The sequence below is a fragment of the Choloepus didactylus genome, chromosome 15 (assembly GCF_015220235.1).
Source record: "Choloepus didactylus isolate mChoDid1 chromosome 15, mChoDid1.pri, whole genome shotgun sequence".
NCBI lineage: Eukaryota > Metazoa > Chordata > Mammalia > Pilosa > Megalonychidae > Choloepus > Choloepus didactylus.
In genome coordinates this window covers 84,773,784-84,791,141 of record NC_051321.1, presented here as the reverse complement: position 1 = coordinate 84,791,141, position 17,358 = coordinate 84,773,784, and the positions used below count along the sequence as shown (strand labels likewise).

General features: G+C 48.0%; 1 protein-coding gene across 1 annotated transcript in view; it reads left to right on the top strand.

The window, feature by feature from the left end:
• VSTM4 (V-set and transmembrane domain containing 4) overlaps positions 1-17,358 on the top strand; it is a 100,422-nt gene that overhangs the window by 14,176 nt on the left and 68,888 nt on the right. The window contains exon 3 of the mRNA XM_037805163.1: positions 12,683-12,751. Coding sequence (XP_037661091.1) covers positions 12,683-12,751 — 69 coding nt within the window. The remainder of the gene's footprint in view (positions 1-12,682; positions 12,752-17,358) is intronic.

Genomic DNA, 17,358 nt, shown 5'->3' with positions numbered 1-17,358 from the left:
CAAGTGCAAGAGGCTGGTGGGCTTAAACAGCAGGAATTGATTAGCTCGCAGCTTCAGTGGCCAGAAGGCCAACAGCGAGGGGCCGCAGGATGCCACAGCCTCCGAAGTCCGTCTGCGGGGTTCTGGGGTGGCAGCTGGCAATCCCCAACTCTGTGCCTGCGTCTCTCTCCCCACCGGTCCCCTCCTGCCTCCTGTCACAGGCCCATGTCGCCTCGGTCTATGAGGACTCCAATTGCAAGGGCTGAAGGCCCACCCTCGTCCAGGACCCTGGAAGAGCCAGTTTACAAATGGGATCACACCCTCAGGACGGGGGTTTAGGGCTTGAACGGGTCTTTGCAGGGCCGTGCTTCAACCTGTAACTGAAGAATCGGGTGCTTCAGAGAATAGGGGAGAATGAAATTGGTGTTTATCTGCAAACCGTGTCTGGGTGGGACGGGGCACGGGATGGGTGCGCTTCTGGCTAGACGGTAGTCAGTCCCATGTGACACGAAATGAACAAAAGTGGAAAACTTTGGAAGACAATGGAGCAACGGAGTCATGCTTGGCTTGCTTCAGAGAGCCTGTCATAGCAGATGAACTTGTCAGTGCCGTTTTTATTCCACAAAGGTAGAAGGAAATGCAAAGAATGCTATATAGTTTCTTCCATGGCTCGTGCCATGTGACCGTTTCAGGGCGAGAAGCACTATATAGAGAGGAAATGGATGGAAGCGTCCTAAGTGAGGTGGGGCGTTGGAACCCCTTGGAGAGGCTTCATGGAAATCACGAGGGGCAAGGTTAAGTTTGATCACACTTTTTCGTATCAGTGACATTGTAAAAGGACATGCATCATCCTAATGAACTTTACAGAAAATACAAAATTAGGAAATGTTTTTAAAGTCAGCAAGGACTGAAACGTAATAAAAACGAACCCAGGGAGGTAAGAAATGCAGGCAGGAAGTGACAAAATGAGATTCAATTTGGAAATGGCAGAGTAACACATTTGGGGAAAACACATGTGGAACAGTCACTGGGAGGCCAGGAGGCTGTCTCTGTGAAGGGAGCCTGGGGTGATAACCAACCATGAATTAGATGTGACTCTGCAATGCTGCGCGGCGGCAAATACAGCCAGTGTGGTTTCTCTCCATGTGCTAAAGGGCCTGGTGACTCTGAGAAGGGAGGTGACACTGGTGACACTGCAATTGGGACTGCACAGTCGGTTTTAGGAACCTCATTTCCAGGAAGATAGATTCAAACTAGAGAAGAGGGGCAAAAGTCATAAGGAAATGAGAAGCAGCCCTTAAGGGATGTGATTAGTTCAGTAAAGGAAGCTTTTTGCTTGGCTAAGCGAAGAAATGGTGCAGAAAATAATGTCAGCGATGATGTTCAGCGGCGCTGGGTAAATTTGGTTCTCCTTCCCTCGGGGGGCGTTCTAATGGGCACTGACTGGGAACTTGGGAACACGTGGAGGGATACAAGGCTGGAGCTGACGCTGGTGGTTTATGCAGGTGGAGTCGGAGCCGGGAGCGGGAGGGGGCAAGCCAGCCTCTCAGGTAGAAGGGACGCAGGGAATAAAGACACACACCAAGTGCTCCTGGATGGCTGGGACGACAGCTGGGAGGCAGGGAGTGGCCACAGGTGGATCTAGTGCAGAGAAGCTCAAACTGAAGATAAGAATCACCAGGGCCATTGTGAAAATGCAGATTCCCAAGCATCCGCCCAGGAGATCTGGTTATCTTTTACGGTCTGGGATGGGAATCTGAATATTTATGAGGCAATTAAAGTCTTCAGAGGAATCCTTCTGTTGGCCACTTAGGGGATGGATTTGGAGAACCAGACTTGAAGGTGAGGAGGTGGAGTCTTTTGTAGATTCCCGGACTTGAGGTGATGGACTAAATTTAGCAGTAGGAATGGAGCAAATAGTAAGAGGCCAAATGAAAAGTATTCAATAATTGACTGGATGTGGGAGATGGCGAGGGAGAGCTTTGGGATGAGACCCAGGGGTCTGACTAGGATAGTATGTGTAGTGGGAGCGGCTGAGAGAGAGCAGGGCATAGGGGAAGTTTAGGACTGAGAGTGATGGCTGGGGAACCATCCCTGTGAGATGTCCTGCAAGTCGATGTACTCGTGAGTCTGATCTGGCTGGGAAACACTGATTTCTGAGTCTGGCAGGTGAAGCCATGGGGGTGGGTGAGATCCCCAAAGACCAGGGACCATGGACAGACCTCCGGGAAACGCCAACACTGGGGGCAGCGGAAGGACCACCTGGGCTCTGGTGTATGCCGTGCAGACCTGCCCTGGGCTCACCAGTGGAGGGTGAAGGTGCAGGGCACTTCCCGGGAGCCCCGGGTCAGTCCTTGGGAGGGCAGGGGAGCCTCTGTGAGTTGCATTCATTCTGATCACAGCAGCCTGGCGAGCCCTGTGTCCTCTGTTTTGATAATAGCCCATTTCTCGGTGATGCCTTCTTGTTCATTTGCCACCAGCCAGGTGAGATGCAGGTATGCGCCCCACAGGTGAGACACGACACAAGGAGGTGAGCAGCGTTGTGATGCCCTACTTGGCCCCAGGAAAGTTGGGGAGGGGTCTCACCAGGTGGCTGTCGCTTTGCCCTAAATGCCCCAGCCCCAGGCCTGCCCCCCTAGAAGGGGTCCAATTATTTCCCCATTACTGAAATGGTGGCAGCAGGTGATGGAACAGGGAGAACGGGGTGAAAGCAAATGGAGTTCAGGCAGAGATTTGGGGTGATTTCCAACCAGGAGATCCAATTGCTCAGTGACCTCTCTCTCCGAGGGGGCGACTTGCTTTTATTTGGGGAGTTCAGAGCATTCTGAATTGGAATGAGTGTCATAGCCGACAGCATCATAGCGTAATGCCAGATTCCCAAATGTTCTTGGTTCTTAGCACCTTTAGGACAAAGGAAATCTCTCATCTTACTTTTTCAGCAGATAGGACCAAACAAATTAGTAAGTATTTGTGTCCTAAAAACTGAGAGCATGTAATGTTCCTAGATATCCAGACAAGCTGTGCCTATCCTCTTCAGGGTAACTTCCAAGATTACGTTGGAAGTGAGGAGAAGATTTTCTGCTATTTCAGGGGGCAACATCTTTCCCATAAGTGGAAAATGAGATATATCTAGTTGTGGAGGCTTTTTGTCAAATAATGATCATCTTTGAAGAAATCCACTTTACTTTGCCCCCATAGACAGACAAATTTCACTTCTGACCCATGTTGATTCCCCACTCCCTGTGTATACGGGCGAGCTGCTGGGCATCAGGGATGCAGCTTATGAATGGACCCCGTGCCCCCCCGTGCCTGCCCTTCCTGCTCCTGGGAAGACTGGGTTCCGATTGGTCCCTTATTCTCCCTTCACCCCCTTTGGCCCCTGCCCCCCATGTTCAAGCAATTGCCAAGTTGTATTTTGTCCCTTGCCCTCATTGGTCATTTCTTTGCCTCTTTTTGCTTCTTCTGTTCTTCCCAAGCTCCCTTAGCTCCTTAGTGCCTTCTCCGTCCTCCCAGACTTGTCTTTCTGGGCACCTCCCAAGAAATGCAGACGTTAGAGTTGCCAAGCAGAGGGTGGCCCCAGCTGGGGACCGGAAGGCTGGACTAGCCCCAAGATGAGGCCTGAAGGGGGACGCCTGGTCAGTGCTGGGGCTGGAGCTGAGTGTCGAGGCAGGGCTGTTTGGAGGGGCTCACCTCTGTCATCCCACACCAGCAACTGGAACACCTCCCACCCCACCCTGTGCTCCCAGGAGTGATGCTGCCGTTCATTTCTTGCTTCTGCTCTTGGGGGAACAGCAGCTTTGGCTCCCAAGACCTCGTAAAAAATCATTCGCAATGGCTTTTCGGCCAGTTCTGCTGCCCGCAGACTCAGAAGCAGTTTAATATTCTGAGCCGAAATTAATCTCCATGCTTTCAAATGGTGATGTCTTCCTAGACAGTGAAAATGCTAATAATAGAGGCAATTTGCAAAGGCCGTCTCCTGCAATTTAATCAGCATTTCATGGTAACCCCAAAAAGTGTATTTTAACAAGCTCAGTTGTTATTTAACATAAGATTATGTAAGGTTTAAATACAGGGGGTGGAAAAAGCAAATGGAAAACTGTCTGTTATCCTGAAAGTGTTTGGGGGCAAAGGTGAAATTATATAATTTACCCTCTGACTATTTAACCCCCAAAATGTGAGAGCAAATTTAATAATTGGATCTGAAGTTACCACCATGAGGAACGGATGCTTCAAGTTTCAGTGGAAGAAATTAGCTAAATAATTCCTTTTTCTCTGGAGACATGGAATAGATAATTAGGAATGAGATTTACTAACATTTACTGCTGTTGCTTAATTAAACAAGCACACATCATGGTGTTTAAAGTGTCAACAGGTCCAGACACTCAAAGGGAGCAAATTGACAACCAGAGTGTAATTTAGAGACCCCTTAAAACAATTCTTCATTGCACCTACCCTCATTCCAACTGCCATGGTTTTGGAAGAATTTGAAAGAGATTAAAAACTTAAACTCAGCAAACATGTATGTATTTAATCCTGGTTATGAGCCTGTCAAGCATGGTGCCTTGTCCAAAGAAAGGGGAAGGCTCTCAGCCCTCCCAGACCCCTGCTTCACACTTCAGAGGAGGAGACGTGTGTCGATATGGACATAGATCTAGTAGATTCTCTCTGGGTCTCTAATAAGAAAGCACGAAAGGGACCCTAGTGGGAGTAAGGGACTGCATTCTTGGGGGACTGTGAGAAGGTCAAATGGAGGACGTGGGATTGCACTTGGACCACACGGTAGTGGGTGCTTCAACAGACGGGCATGGTCTTGCCCTTTCTGTAGAGAAAACTAAACTTGCAAAGGTTTGGGGTCATGGGGGAAGAGGAACTGGTGAGCATCTCAGCAGAGCTGGGTGCACATGGCAGTTGGCAGGTGGTGGGGTGGGTGGTACCAAGAGGAAGGATTGGTGAGGTGGGCTTGGCCAGGGATGCCAAGGTCAGGGACCCTGCAGATCGATCCTTCTTAGAGGCACCTTCACACATGACCCAGTGCAGGGTGCATGGAAGGGACTTGGTAAAGATTGTTTGGATGAAAGCATGAATAAGCATTCCAAACTCTTCTGCAAAAGGCCCACTTAAAATGGTAACCAGGAGTGGAGGGTGGTTGATAGACCCATCCCCAAGTTGTGTTTGGAGAGGACTGATTCTACACCCTACGTTTCCGTATTTCCTAGCTACTATTTTTGGGACATAAACCTGGCTTTTGTCTTATGTAGCTACTTCTGTCTCAGAATGTGAACTTCTTTTCCAACCACCACCTTGTCTTAATGGGAAGTCTATTTAATTATGTTCTTGGGTTTCTTTTTTCTTGGTTTGTTTGCTTTGTTTTCTAGAATTTGTCTTAGGCTAAATGCAAAAGGAAAGAATTGCTTAAACTAGACAAAGCTGGGCCTTTCTGTTTCTCATCAGCTGCTCCACGCAGGTCACTTGGAGGTCCAGCTCACATATATGGCTTTGTGTGGGTGTGTTTTGGAGAGACAAGGGAGAAAGGAAGCAGTTGGCAGGGAACAGGGAACATCTCTGTATTTCTCTGGGGTTGCAGGGCAGGGTTGGGATTCTTAGGTCCTCTCCCCTGAGAATGCCGACCCAGTTATAAATAGTGGGGACACATCTACACTTTAACAGTATTTTGTCCTGAGGAAAACATCCCATCATTGAAAAAGAAGGGGCAGTGTATTAATTTTTAAAATTGGAGCCAAGGTATTGACCCGTATTTATTTTACTTAAGGATATTTTCTTGTTGGTACTTTGCATCACCAACCTCTTCTGGTTTCTTAGATTTGTGCCCCCACCCCCACCCTGATCTGTGCAAGATGCTGCCTGGGGAAACTGAGGCAGGAGCTGCTTGCTTTCCAGATTTCTACACCCCCGGGTGGAAATTAATAAGGTGCACTTGCAGGAGGCCTGGGTCTTAAACTAATGCCCCCTTCTCTTCAATTGAAGAGATACTAAGATTCCTGTTCTGCTTAAGTTCTCTGGACTTCCTCCTTCCAGACTGTGGGAAACTGAGAACTCGGAGGCCATAGAGTAAACGGTAATGACCCAGAGCTCGCAAGTCAAAGATCCTGAACCCTGCGGAGAAGTCGTCCCCGGTGTCCGTGGGGCTGGGTGCATTCCCATGGCATTCCCAGGCCGTCCTGAGGTGGGCAGGGTGCCCTCTGCCCCTGGCCTCTTTCCCCAGCCTTCCAGAACGTCAGGATGCCACGGTACTAAATTCCCTTTGGTCGGCCTCGACCAATATAGTATCACATTCATTCCATTCTCATTTGTTCAAAACAGTGATGCCAAATAGATGCCAAGGAGAATTCAAAAAAGTAAAGGAAACAGATGAGAGTCCCAGCCCTCATGGAGCATCCCTTCAGCTGGGGGTGGGGGGGAGACAGATAAAGAGCAGGGCGAGTGAGGACAGCGTTCAGTCTGTGGGACAGTGGCGTGCTTTAAGGGGACCCGGCCAAGTGTGGGGACAGGGGCTGAGACATTAGATGGTGGTTCAGGAGGCCTCTCTGGAAGGTGACTCAGATTCTCTGCAGATCCACGTTTGGGAACTGACCACTCAGGGATTCACATCAATCTTTCGGATCCCAGCTGATAGATGTCCTGCTCATGCAAAAATACCTTTTTCCTGAAAGATGTGCTTTTCACCGTTGTATTCTGCTGCACTGAGATTCACTACTGTGTGTTAGGAATCCTTTGTAAACAGCACTCTTTTAATAGACTTACTCCCTACGTTTTGCTAAGGATTAAATTTCCTTGGATTAAATTAAAGAGGCGTTGGGTTTAGTTTCCCATTCTGGACCCTGACTGGCCTGCCCCCTCGGACCCCGCGTCCACCTGTCCACTGGGGAGTGTCACAGGCAGGGATTCTCTCCGTGTGGTCCTGGCACCTCCTGCCTCAGAATTTCCCAAAAGTTGTGACCCCTAATTATGCAGATTCCTGGGCCTTCCCCAGATTTCTTGACCCAGAAGGTTGGGGTGCCTGGGGATCTGCATTCTGAGAGCCCTAAGTGATTCTCCTGCACCACAGGATTGAACAATTCTGTGGTTCGGGGGCGCTGAGTGAAGGCCACACCTCCCAGACCCAGCTCTGTGGCACCTGGGAGGATGTTTTCACGGCCGGACCAGCAGCGGCTGTAGAAAGGAGAAAGTGTGTCCCCACAGCAGGGCCTGCCTGTCCTGCGTCCGGGTCACCACTACCTGCTGCCCCCTCACTCGTCTCGGAAAGCCAAGGCCCTCTCTGCCCTCCTGCCATCGTGACCCACACCAGGGAAGCTTCCTATGTCAGAAGCCGGCCCCGTACTTTGGATGTCACCTATAGCTGCAATTTCAGCTTTAATCATGGGGTTCTTTGTCAAAGGAATCGGGGGCACTGGTGAGCAGGTGGGAAAGAATTTTGGGAGACAGGGAACCTTCCCAGGGCCTCAAAAGATCGCCTGGTGGCTCCCGTGTGGACGACCTGGGTCAGTCCTTCAACGGGTCCTGCCCTGGCCGAGGGGTGTCAGCACCCCAAGTTAACAGGACATGGGGAGGGGACCGAGGCCCTCAGATGCCCGGAGGATATCGGCCTCTGCCGGTTGGCGCTGACTCGTGGGGGGCCGTCTGCCACGGTGGGGAAACATGCCAGTCCCTGCGAGGCTGACTCCTTTCCGAGTGAGGAATCAAAGCTCTGGGGTTTCACACTTCCCTTAGTGTTGGTTTTCCCAGCAGCCTATCAAAGGGGACTGGTGCCAAGGCTTGTTCTTTCCACCCGGCTTCCGTCAGTCCGCGGGCTGATAGAATCAGCTTGTCTCCAGCAGCTCTGGGCTGCTTTCTTCCGGACTGTTTGATCCTGCGGCTGTTTCAGCCAGTTTTTCCCAGAGGGACAGAGGCCCTTACAGCTTGCTCTTTATTCGGTTCCATCCGATCCTGCTCCCCAGAGAGGACCCACTCCAGAAAGTCAGCCAGCTCTGCCGTGTGGTCTGGGGCCCCAGCAGTTAATGGGTCAACTGACTGCCTGTTTTGGGGTGCTGTTTACTCCCCTTCTCCGTGATGACCCCTGTGTGGATCAGTAATGAGGCATAGGAGTCAAACGGAAATCTAAACACTCACTTTAGGTTCTGACATAGCTTTATTGAGAAAGGTGGTTTGGCTCTGAGGCCCAATTGGCCGTCTGCTTCTCTGCTGCTGCTCCTGCTCGGGCACAGCAGGTGGACAGAGACCCTGCACGCTGTGGGCTGGGTGGGGAGGGGTGGGCAGGTCCCTGCCACCCTCCTTGTGTGCCCCTGAATGCAGAAGGACTGAAAAGGAAACTGTCCCCCAGTGACCACAAAAGGCTCCCTGGGGGGCAGAGCTGACTGTACTCCCAGAAGCTGGGGCCACGAGACCTTTCGATGGGGACACAGCCTCTGCCCGCCACCAGTCTGAGAGAGCACGTGGCAAGAGCAGAGGCTGAAGTGAGCAGGGGCTTTAATATAGTCCCTCATCCAGAGGGGATCAGGGACACTTGAATCAGGGTCTCTTTTTCCTTGCCAGGAGAGTGGGGTGTGAGTGGAGATGGGAGTGGAGGGACAGTCAGGAATTGTGACCCCAGTTATGCTCCCCCCTGGGAGGGGATGGGAAGTCCCACTCCCATGGATACCCAAGCCTGAGGGGTAGGGCCCCCCCACCCCGCCACCAGGACTCTACAAGATACCCCACTGGTTAAAAGGCTAAACTCGTGTTTTTCTCCTTGCAGGATCAAGCTGAGAACTCCCCCAATCATAGGTAGTTGTCAGAAAGGGTTGCAGATTGAATCATGCCTGTTCCAGTTTGCTAGGATGCTGAAAGCAGATGCCATAAAATGGGTTGGGTCTTAGTCATGGGAATTTATTGGCTTGCAAGCTTACAGTTTTGAGGCTGTGAAAATGTCCAAATCAAGGCATCATCAAGACAATATCTTCTTCTTGAACACAGGACTCCTCTGTCACACCCCTGGACTCCTCTGTCACACGCCAAGGCACATGGCGGCATCTGCTGGTTTCTCCCTTCTCTTCCAGGTTTCATTTCTGGAAGCTTCTGGCTTCCGTGGCTTTTTTTCTCTTTGTCTGAACTTCATTCTGTTATAAAGGACTCCTGTAAGAGAATTAAGACCCACCTTGAATGAGATGGGTCACATCTTAACTTAAGATACTATTCACCAAAAGATCCTATTTCCAGTGGGTCCACACTCAAAGGAAGGGATTAACTTTAAGAACCTACTTTTCTGGTACAGCTTTGAACCATCACATGTCCCTTAAAAAATGTTCAGGTCCTAACTCCCTGGTCCTGTGGGTATGAACTCATTTATAAGCAGGATCTTTGAAGATGACATTGGTTAAGGTGAGGCTAACCCAGTTTCGGATGAGTCTTAATATGACTGGAGACCTTATTAGCAGGAAAATTCAGACATGGAAGTAGAAGCCAGAGGAGTAGAAAGAAGTGGACAGACCGCCATGGGACAGAGGCAGAGACTGAGTTTGGAGAGGTAGAGACTGAGTTATGGATCGCCAGCAGTCAACACTAGAACACTACTACTCCAAGAGAAAGCCTCCCTGGTGTTGGACTTCTAGTCTCTGAAACTGTCAGACAATACATTTTGATTGTTTGGGTTAACCAGTCTATGATATTTGCTACAGCAGCTCTAGAAAATAAGACCGAAAGTAACAACTTTCAGCTCCCCTGGGCTGAGACTTAGAAGAGCCAGCGGTTTGGGCTCAAAAGGCTGCTTAGTTGCCTTCCCCCACATTGTCTGTGGGTCCAGCAGGATCACAGGGAGAGGCAGGTGCAACTGAAGGTGGAGAGATTTGTTGAGTCTTGTTTAAAAGGCTGCAGCCTTCCGATGGTGAAACTTGTTGGAAATGGTTACAAATGCTCTTTGATCAAGAAATTTGCTCTCTATTTCAAAAAGTTTTTGACCAACCTAAGTAATCTGTGGTTGGAAAATTTGCCAGTCTTTCCTTAGTCTAGCAATATGTTTCCTTGACGCATTTCCTCATCTTCCATCCCTTCTATTAAGTGTCGAGAGGTTGCTTCTGGTAAATTTAGAACATCCACGTGGAGCAGTGCAGTAGACGGAGGTGTGTACATAAAGGCAGGAGAGCTCGTTATTGGCCATATAAAGCCCTTCCTGTCGGTCTGGGAATATTGGACAGGCTGTTTCCCTACAGTCTGTAGCCTCAGACACATGGTTTGCCAATGTGTCAAATGCAATTTGAGGAAACACGAGATGCACAGCTGAAACATGATAGCTATGGGGGAATCTTGGGAAAATTTCCTGAACTCCGGCAGTGTCCATGTAAAGATTTTTCCTTTTGGATGAGCAGATAACATTGTGACTTGTGATTCCTAGCATCCCATACCAGACAAAGTTGCTGTGCTTTCCCATAAAATAACCCTGTATCTGCACTGGGGGTGGGGCAGAGGGGAGCCACAGCCTCTCATTTCTTCCGTAAAGCCCTGTTCGCTTAGAATCCCAGTTTGTTTGCCCTTTCAATGCATATGTCTCCTAAATAGGCTAGAGAGACCCTTGTCTTCTAGCCCAAATAGGGCAAAGGGAATTGGAATCAGATTAAATCAAGGTCCTATAATTTCTTGACTGAAAGGCTAATGAAAGTGATCAGAAGGACTTTGCCTCTGCCCATTTAACATTTTATAATCGATTCCAGTTCTCTAATGAATTTCTCAAGCTTGTCATATATATATTATTTTTAAACTGAATGCCAGGCACTCTGAAAAACTATAGAAGCTCTGGCTAATATTATTATTATTATTATTATTTTAATATTCGTTTTATTGAGATATATTCACATACCATGCAGTCATACAAAACAAATCGTACATTCGATTGTTCACAGTACCATTACATAGTTGTACATTCATCACCAAAATCAATCCCTGACACCTTCATTAGCACACACACAAGAATAACAAGAATAATAATTAGAGTGAAAAAGAGCAATTGAAGTAAAAAAGAACACTGGGTACCTTTGTCTGTTTGTTTCCTTCCCCTATTTTTCTACTCATCCATCCATAAACTAGACAAAGGGGAGTGTGGTCCTTATGGCTTTCCCAATCCCATTGTCACCCTTCATAAGCTACATTTTTATACAATCGTCTTCAAGATTCATGGGTTCTGGGTTGTAGTTTGATAGTTTCAGGTATCTACCGTCTGGCTAATATTTTTATTTTCTGGTAGAGGGAAGATACCATCATTCTCCTTCATTTCCTTTCATTCACTTAGGATTTGAACTATTTGGAGGCTGGGTTTCAGTTTTTCTGTGTTCTGGTCTTTTTCTGTTTTGTCCTTCCAATGAGGGGAGACATCCCCAATGGAAAGCCTGGGGTGCTCACCCTGGCCTTCCAGTTTCCATTTCCCCAGCCCTTTAAGAATTGTTAAAAGCTCTGTTTGCCTTCTACCCATCCAAGTCACCACTTTCTGGGCAGCTTCTCTCAACAAATACTGCTTAAGTATGGCTGAATTTCTTAAGTGTCTCTACAATCCCTGCTGTTCTCTGCTGTCTCTGTACACCACACACACAAATGCACACACACACCCATGCACGCACACACATCTTCAGAGAGCTATTCAACAGCTGAGCTATAGAGCAATGCATACATGTAATTATCTAATATAAATATGTAATTAGGAAAGTGGAAATACAGAGATGGATTTTTTTCAGCTCTCCTAATCCTTGTCTCTCATAATGATTCATTTCCTCATTGTATGTTCCATGTTAAGTTTCCCTCTCCATTCCCACTACCTTTGTCCTTTTGTTTAGGTTCTAGCTCCTCTTAGCTGGAGCGATCCATTACAGTAGCCACTGACTGCATGTGGCTATTGAAGTTTAAATCAGTTGAAGTTAAGTAAAATACAAATTCGTCTCCTCATTTGTGCTAGTCCCATTTCACAAGCTCAGTAGCCCCATGTGGTTTGTGGCCCCCGTATTGGACATTGCAGACACAGAAAATTCTATTGGACAATCATATCATTTCCTGACATTTTACTTTTTTCATCTGGTTAATTTTTAGATTTTTTTTTTTTTTTTTTTACCTATGAATACATTACCTCGTGCATGAAACCATTTCATAATTCCACATACCATGGTGTGATATTTGAGGTTTTACACAGTTTAGCTCAAGTTTGCATTTCTTTGCCTGTTGAAAGTGGGCATGGAAAATTCAGTGACTGAAAGAAGACAAAATAATTTCAAAATGAGATGCTTGCTGCTTTGTGTGACCGTCTTGCATGGGGAATGATGCTCAGATTGCTGACCCTGAATTATCAAATGATCTCAGATTATTCCATCTGGGAATACCTGGGCAAGTGCATGACACTTTAGAAAGACTTCCACTAAACTGGTCAAATAAACAATGCTTAGGTTCCTGGAATTCCCACTGGGAAACTTTTTTGGCAAAGATATGGGGCAAGTAGAGCTTTCATTGACAGTTGGCTGAGTCCCAGCTTTGCCACTTACTGGCTTTTAAACATGGGAACTTACTTCCTCTCCCTTGTGCTTCAGCTTCTTGTGTGTTACATGCAAGTGTTGTACTTCTACTTAAGCCAGGAGTTGTGGCAATTAAATGTGGTTTTGCAAATGAAGATTACTTTATAAACTTTAGAGTGCTGCTACTGTACTTCATGCTGTGCTGTTTCTTTTTCATCTTACAGTGATTTCCCTCAAAGCTTCTGAAGATTCATCCTTTGAGAAAAAGAAAAAGACATGGGCATTTTTTGAAGGTAAAGCTTGCATATTTCTTTGTTATAAGACACACCCTCACTCTTAGATCATAGAAAAGGAATAGAAGAGGAAGAAAAACCCTAACTTCATAGTTTTGCCGTAACATCAAGCAGTTTTCTTGGCCTAATGTTACTCAAGAGTAAAATGGAAATTCCTGGACTTACTTCTATTCCCACAGGTTTTAAAGTGTGGATGTCAAAACAACAAATTGGCATAAATTTTGTTTGTTTATTTGCTCCAGAATTCCTACTCCTCAGTGATGTTAGGGAAACACCTTCAAATGATATAAAAATGAAAACTATGTCTGCTGTGATTGCATTTTATATTGGGCTTCTCAAAGAGTTTGGGGTTCTAGAATTAGTTTGAAAATCTGAAACAAATGATTCTCAACCCTGGCTGCTTGTTAGACTCACCGAGGGGCTTTAAAATACTGATGCCTGGAAACCGTCTCTAGAGGTACTGATTTAGTGGCTGTGTTAAAAGCACCCCCCACCCCCACCCCAACCCACCCCAGCTTGCAGCCTGGGCTGAGAACACTGCCTGAGAGCTCTGGCTCCCGCGGCATTGCTGGGAGCTGTTACACATGTGCAGTGCTGGGCCCTGGAGATGGGACCTGAAAACCCTCCAGATGGCTTGGATGGATGCTCAGGCTTGAGCCCTAGGGTCATTCTTCCCAACCTGGGACAATCTTGCCCCTCTGAGGGACATTTTCCCATGTCTGGAGATATTTTAATTGGTCACAGTTGGGAAGGTTAGCTACTAGCACTTACTGGGTGGCAGCCTGGAATGCTGCTAAACATTCTAAATATACAGGAAACCCCCACAACTAAGAAGGATCCAGTCCAAAATCTCAGCCAGGCTGAGGTCGAGAAACCCTGCCTTCAAGTAATGAAAGTTCACAGAATTGGGGTCACAAAGTGCTGGAGAATTCTCACTGTAAGCAGCAAAGGGATGGACTCCTTTGTGTGTCCTCAGACGGAGCCTTGGATCAGTGAAAACTGATTCAGGTTAAGAGGTGATCAGGAACCTGATAAAGATTACATTTCATGAAGGCACAGCATGTGTTGATCGATGACTGTTGCGGTTTGCTAATGCTGCCATTATGCAAAATGCCAGGAATGGATTGGCTTTTATAAAAGGGGTTTTTTTGGTTACAAAGTTAAGGCCATAAAGTATCCAAGGTAAGGCATCAACAAAGGGTACCTTCACTGGAGAAAGGCCCCTGGCATCTGGAAAACCTCTGTTAGCTTGGAAGGCATGTGGCTGGTGTCTGCTTGCTCCCAGGTTATGTTCCAAAATGGCGTTTCTCCAAAGTGTTGCTCTTGGGGCGTTTTGTCCTCTCTTAGCTGCAGCTCCTCTTCCAAATGTCACTCACAGCTGCTCTGCGTCTGGGCCTGTGTGGCACTTTTTAAAGTACTCCAGTGATCCAATAAAGACCCACCCTGAATGGGTGGGGCAACACCTCCATGGAAATTATTCAATGGAAGGTCTCACCCACAGCTGATTGAGTCACATCTCCATGGAAACACTGAACCAATAGGTTCCAACCTAATCAACACTAATACATCTGCCCCCACAAGATGGCATCAAAGAAAATGGTGTTTTGGGGGACATAATACATCCAAACCGGCACAATGACCTTTCCAAAAGGATCTAAGGACATGGGGTGTCTTAGAGCTTCGCCATCTCTTCTTGTTAACCCAAACAAGTAAGGTGGAAGTTGTGCTAAAAGGAGAGCACTTGGATTCAAATCCAACTCTTGCACTCATGTGTTGTTATGCCGTGGCATGGTGGCTGGAGAGCTGATCTTAGAGGAAGGATGCTTTGACTCAAATCCAGCTCTTCCAATACAGTGGGCAATCAAGGCACTTCCTCTCCGAGAAAAATATAACTATCCTTGTGAATGTAGTTTGCAAACCAAAAGGTGCCACACACGTAGGCCATTATGATATTGTTGAGTTTTGTAGTTATAAATATTTAGTTTCTCAGATTCCACTTTACTCCCACAAAGATCCTTTGTTTTCCCGGATGTTTCTGCTTCACATCTTGTAATTGCCTTTTTCTTATGTTGATCATCTTCTAGCAAAATAATCCCCAATTCTCTCCTTCCGCTGTGGTTCAGGGAATGCCTAATTCTTTATCCAAGAGATGAAAGCGACTTTAATCCTCGTAGAGGGGAGCAGTAGAAAAAGCAAAGTTTACTCTTCTTACTGCTATTTAGTAAAACCGAGGCAGCCCAATTGATTTATCCTGTTTCTGGAGCCGGGCTGTGGTCCAGGCCCAGTGAACGGGTATGCGTGGGGAGCTGCTCCAGGAGGGCACTAAGGTGGGGCAGCAGCTGTGGTGGGCAAGCTCTATTTGTCACCAAATGCATGAATCGCACGGGGAGTGTCAGCAGCCCAGAGCTTCAGATGCATTGAATTTAGTAAGGGAGCAAAGAATTTGCATTTTATCAGGACACAGCGTGGCTCTGACGCCAGAGGTTTACGGGTCAATATTTCAAAAAATAGCAGAACAAAAAGCAAGACTTAACGTTTTCAGAAGAAGTGCAGCCTTTAGCCCCACAGCCCTTGCTGTATGATCAGCATCTCTAAAACACTTTATGAAATTAACACTTTATGATGCGTGTGTGGCTGTAACTGCTGATAGAGACTTTCAGAGTTGGTCTTGACCTGATGGCTTGAAATCCACAGCTCACCGTACACCCTGCTTCTCAGCAGACAGAATCGGGTCTTTTCAGAAAAGCTGAGTCAAAATTCTCACTACATGTTGGTGCAGCTGTGGTATTGTGTTCCTTTCCTACCATAGCGGCAGTGGCCGTGGCCATGCATCCTGCTTTTTCACCCGGCCCCAGCTCCTGGCCAGGTCAGCGGTGCCGTCGAGATTCTCCAGCGCGTGATCCTGGGCCTTTGCCCTTTTGTTCCTGGATGGAGAGCTGCAGCGGGGCCGCGGGCGGATGGCTGTCCTCCCGGGGCTCGGCTCAGCTGGCCCAGTGCCCACCGCACAGAAGAGGCATTGTCGGGCCTCAGGATGAGATGTTTGAGTGAGTTAAAATCCCTCAGGGCCACTGCTCAGGTATTTTTCCTGGAGCAAGATGATATCACCAGCCACATTAAAAAAAAAAAAAAATAGCAGACATGCACTTGGTGTTATCCACACATCCTGGGCATTTTCATTTCCTTTGGACCCACCTCCAAAGGGGTGTCTTGGCTCACCTATTTGGCTGAGGCCTGTGTCTTGATACCAGGGGTCAAGGGAGTGTTGGATTCGTTGATTGTGTGAAAGCATGCCGGGGTCACCTCGGTTTAGAACATGCTGGTTCCCCTACCCCCTCAGGATCAGGGTTGCCGGGCCACAGGTGCTGACTGCCTTTTGTTGAGGCCGCGCTGCCTTGCCTCGTTGTTGGGGTTCAGCTGTCGGGGAAGCTGGGAGCTGGCACACAGACCCTTTGTGCACCCCTGGCTCAGCCTCCCCACTGCGTGTGCAGCCGCACTGCAGCCCGCCAGTTCTGCCATCTGCTTCAGGGAGGCCTGGACTGGGGGTAGGTTTGGGGCAGGGAGGGCACTTTCTGCATGGTGGTTTGCAACGGAGTCTAGAAATGGCATTTGTGCCTTTCAAAGTTGAACGGGCAAAAGACAAAGCAAAAATTAAGAAATGAATATAACGTGACATTTTAGAAGCTAGCTTATTGTGCGGGTGCAGGTATATATATGCAGTATTTTCAAAGCTAATTCCAGACTTGGTTAAGGACAGATGCTTTGTTAAAATGTGGGCCTGCAGGCAAGTATTGTTTGGCCTGGACTGAGTTTTGAAACCTTTGAGCCAACATTTAGCAGAAATTTCTACATCAAAGTTAAAGGAAAAGTCAGCCCGAGCACAGTCCCCTGGAGGGGGTCTAGCTCTGGCACACTTTCGAGGAGCTGGCTGGACGTAAAGGTGGCCCTGGAGCTGTACACGTTTATGATCCCAGTTTCAACAGCTGGGCGTTTCAGCTTAGTCTGCAGAGACAGCCAAAAGGGGTGGTTTTGGTCCTTTGAATCAACACAGCAGGACAGTGGTCTTTTAGCAGCAAAAGGAATGCTTGGAAAAGAAGGGGGGGCGGAGAACTTTCCAGGGAGACTCAGGAGTTCCTTCCAAATAGTTCTTCTGTGAGGTGATGCTTTTTTAGGTTGCTTCTGCAGCCGCAGTGTATGTCAGGAAACCCCCTCGCAGGCGGCTGGGGTCTGCTGGAAGGCTCGTGGGCTTGGCAGGGTGGCCGAGCCTTCCTGATTGTCCAGATGTTTTACGATTCTGTTGCCTTGGCTGCCTGTGGAGAGCCTCCTTTCTGCCACGTTGATGAGACAGCCATCCGAAACGCCAGCGTGGGCCTTTGGAAGCCCTTTGCCTCCTGCTCGTGCAGAGCAGTCCATGGAGGTCTACAAAAGACTGCTGGTGAAGCTTGTGGGAGGATTGCACCGCTGTGATTCTCGTCTTCAACCTGGTCTCCCCTTCGTGCCAAAACCAAAGAGTTGGGATGGGGTGCGGGGTGGGGGTGGGGGGCCCTTGGATTGTGCCACCCTGCACCAGCAGCACAGAAGCTTCCATGAGACAGCTTCTCTCTCTTCAC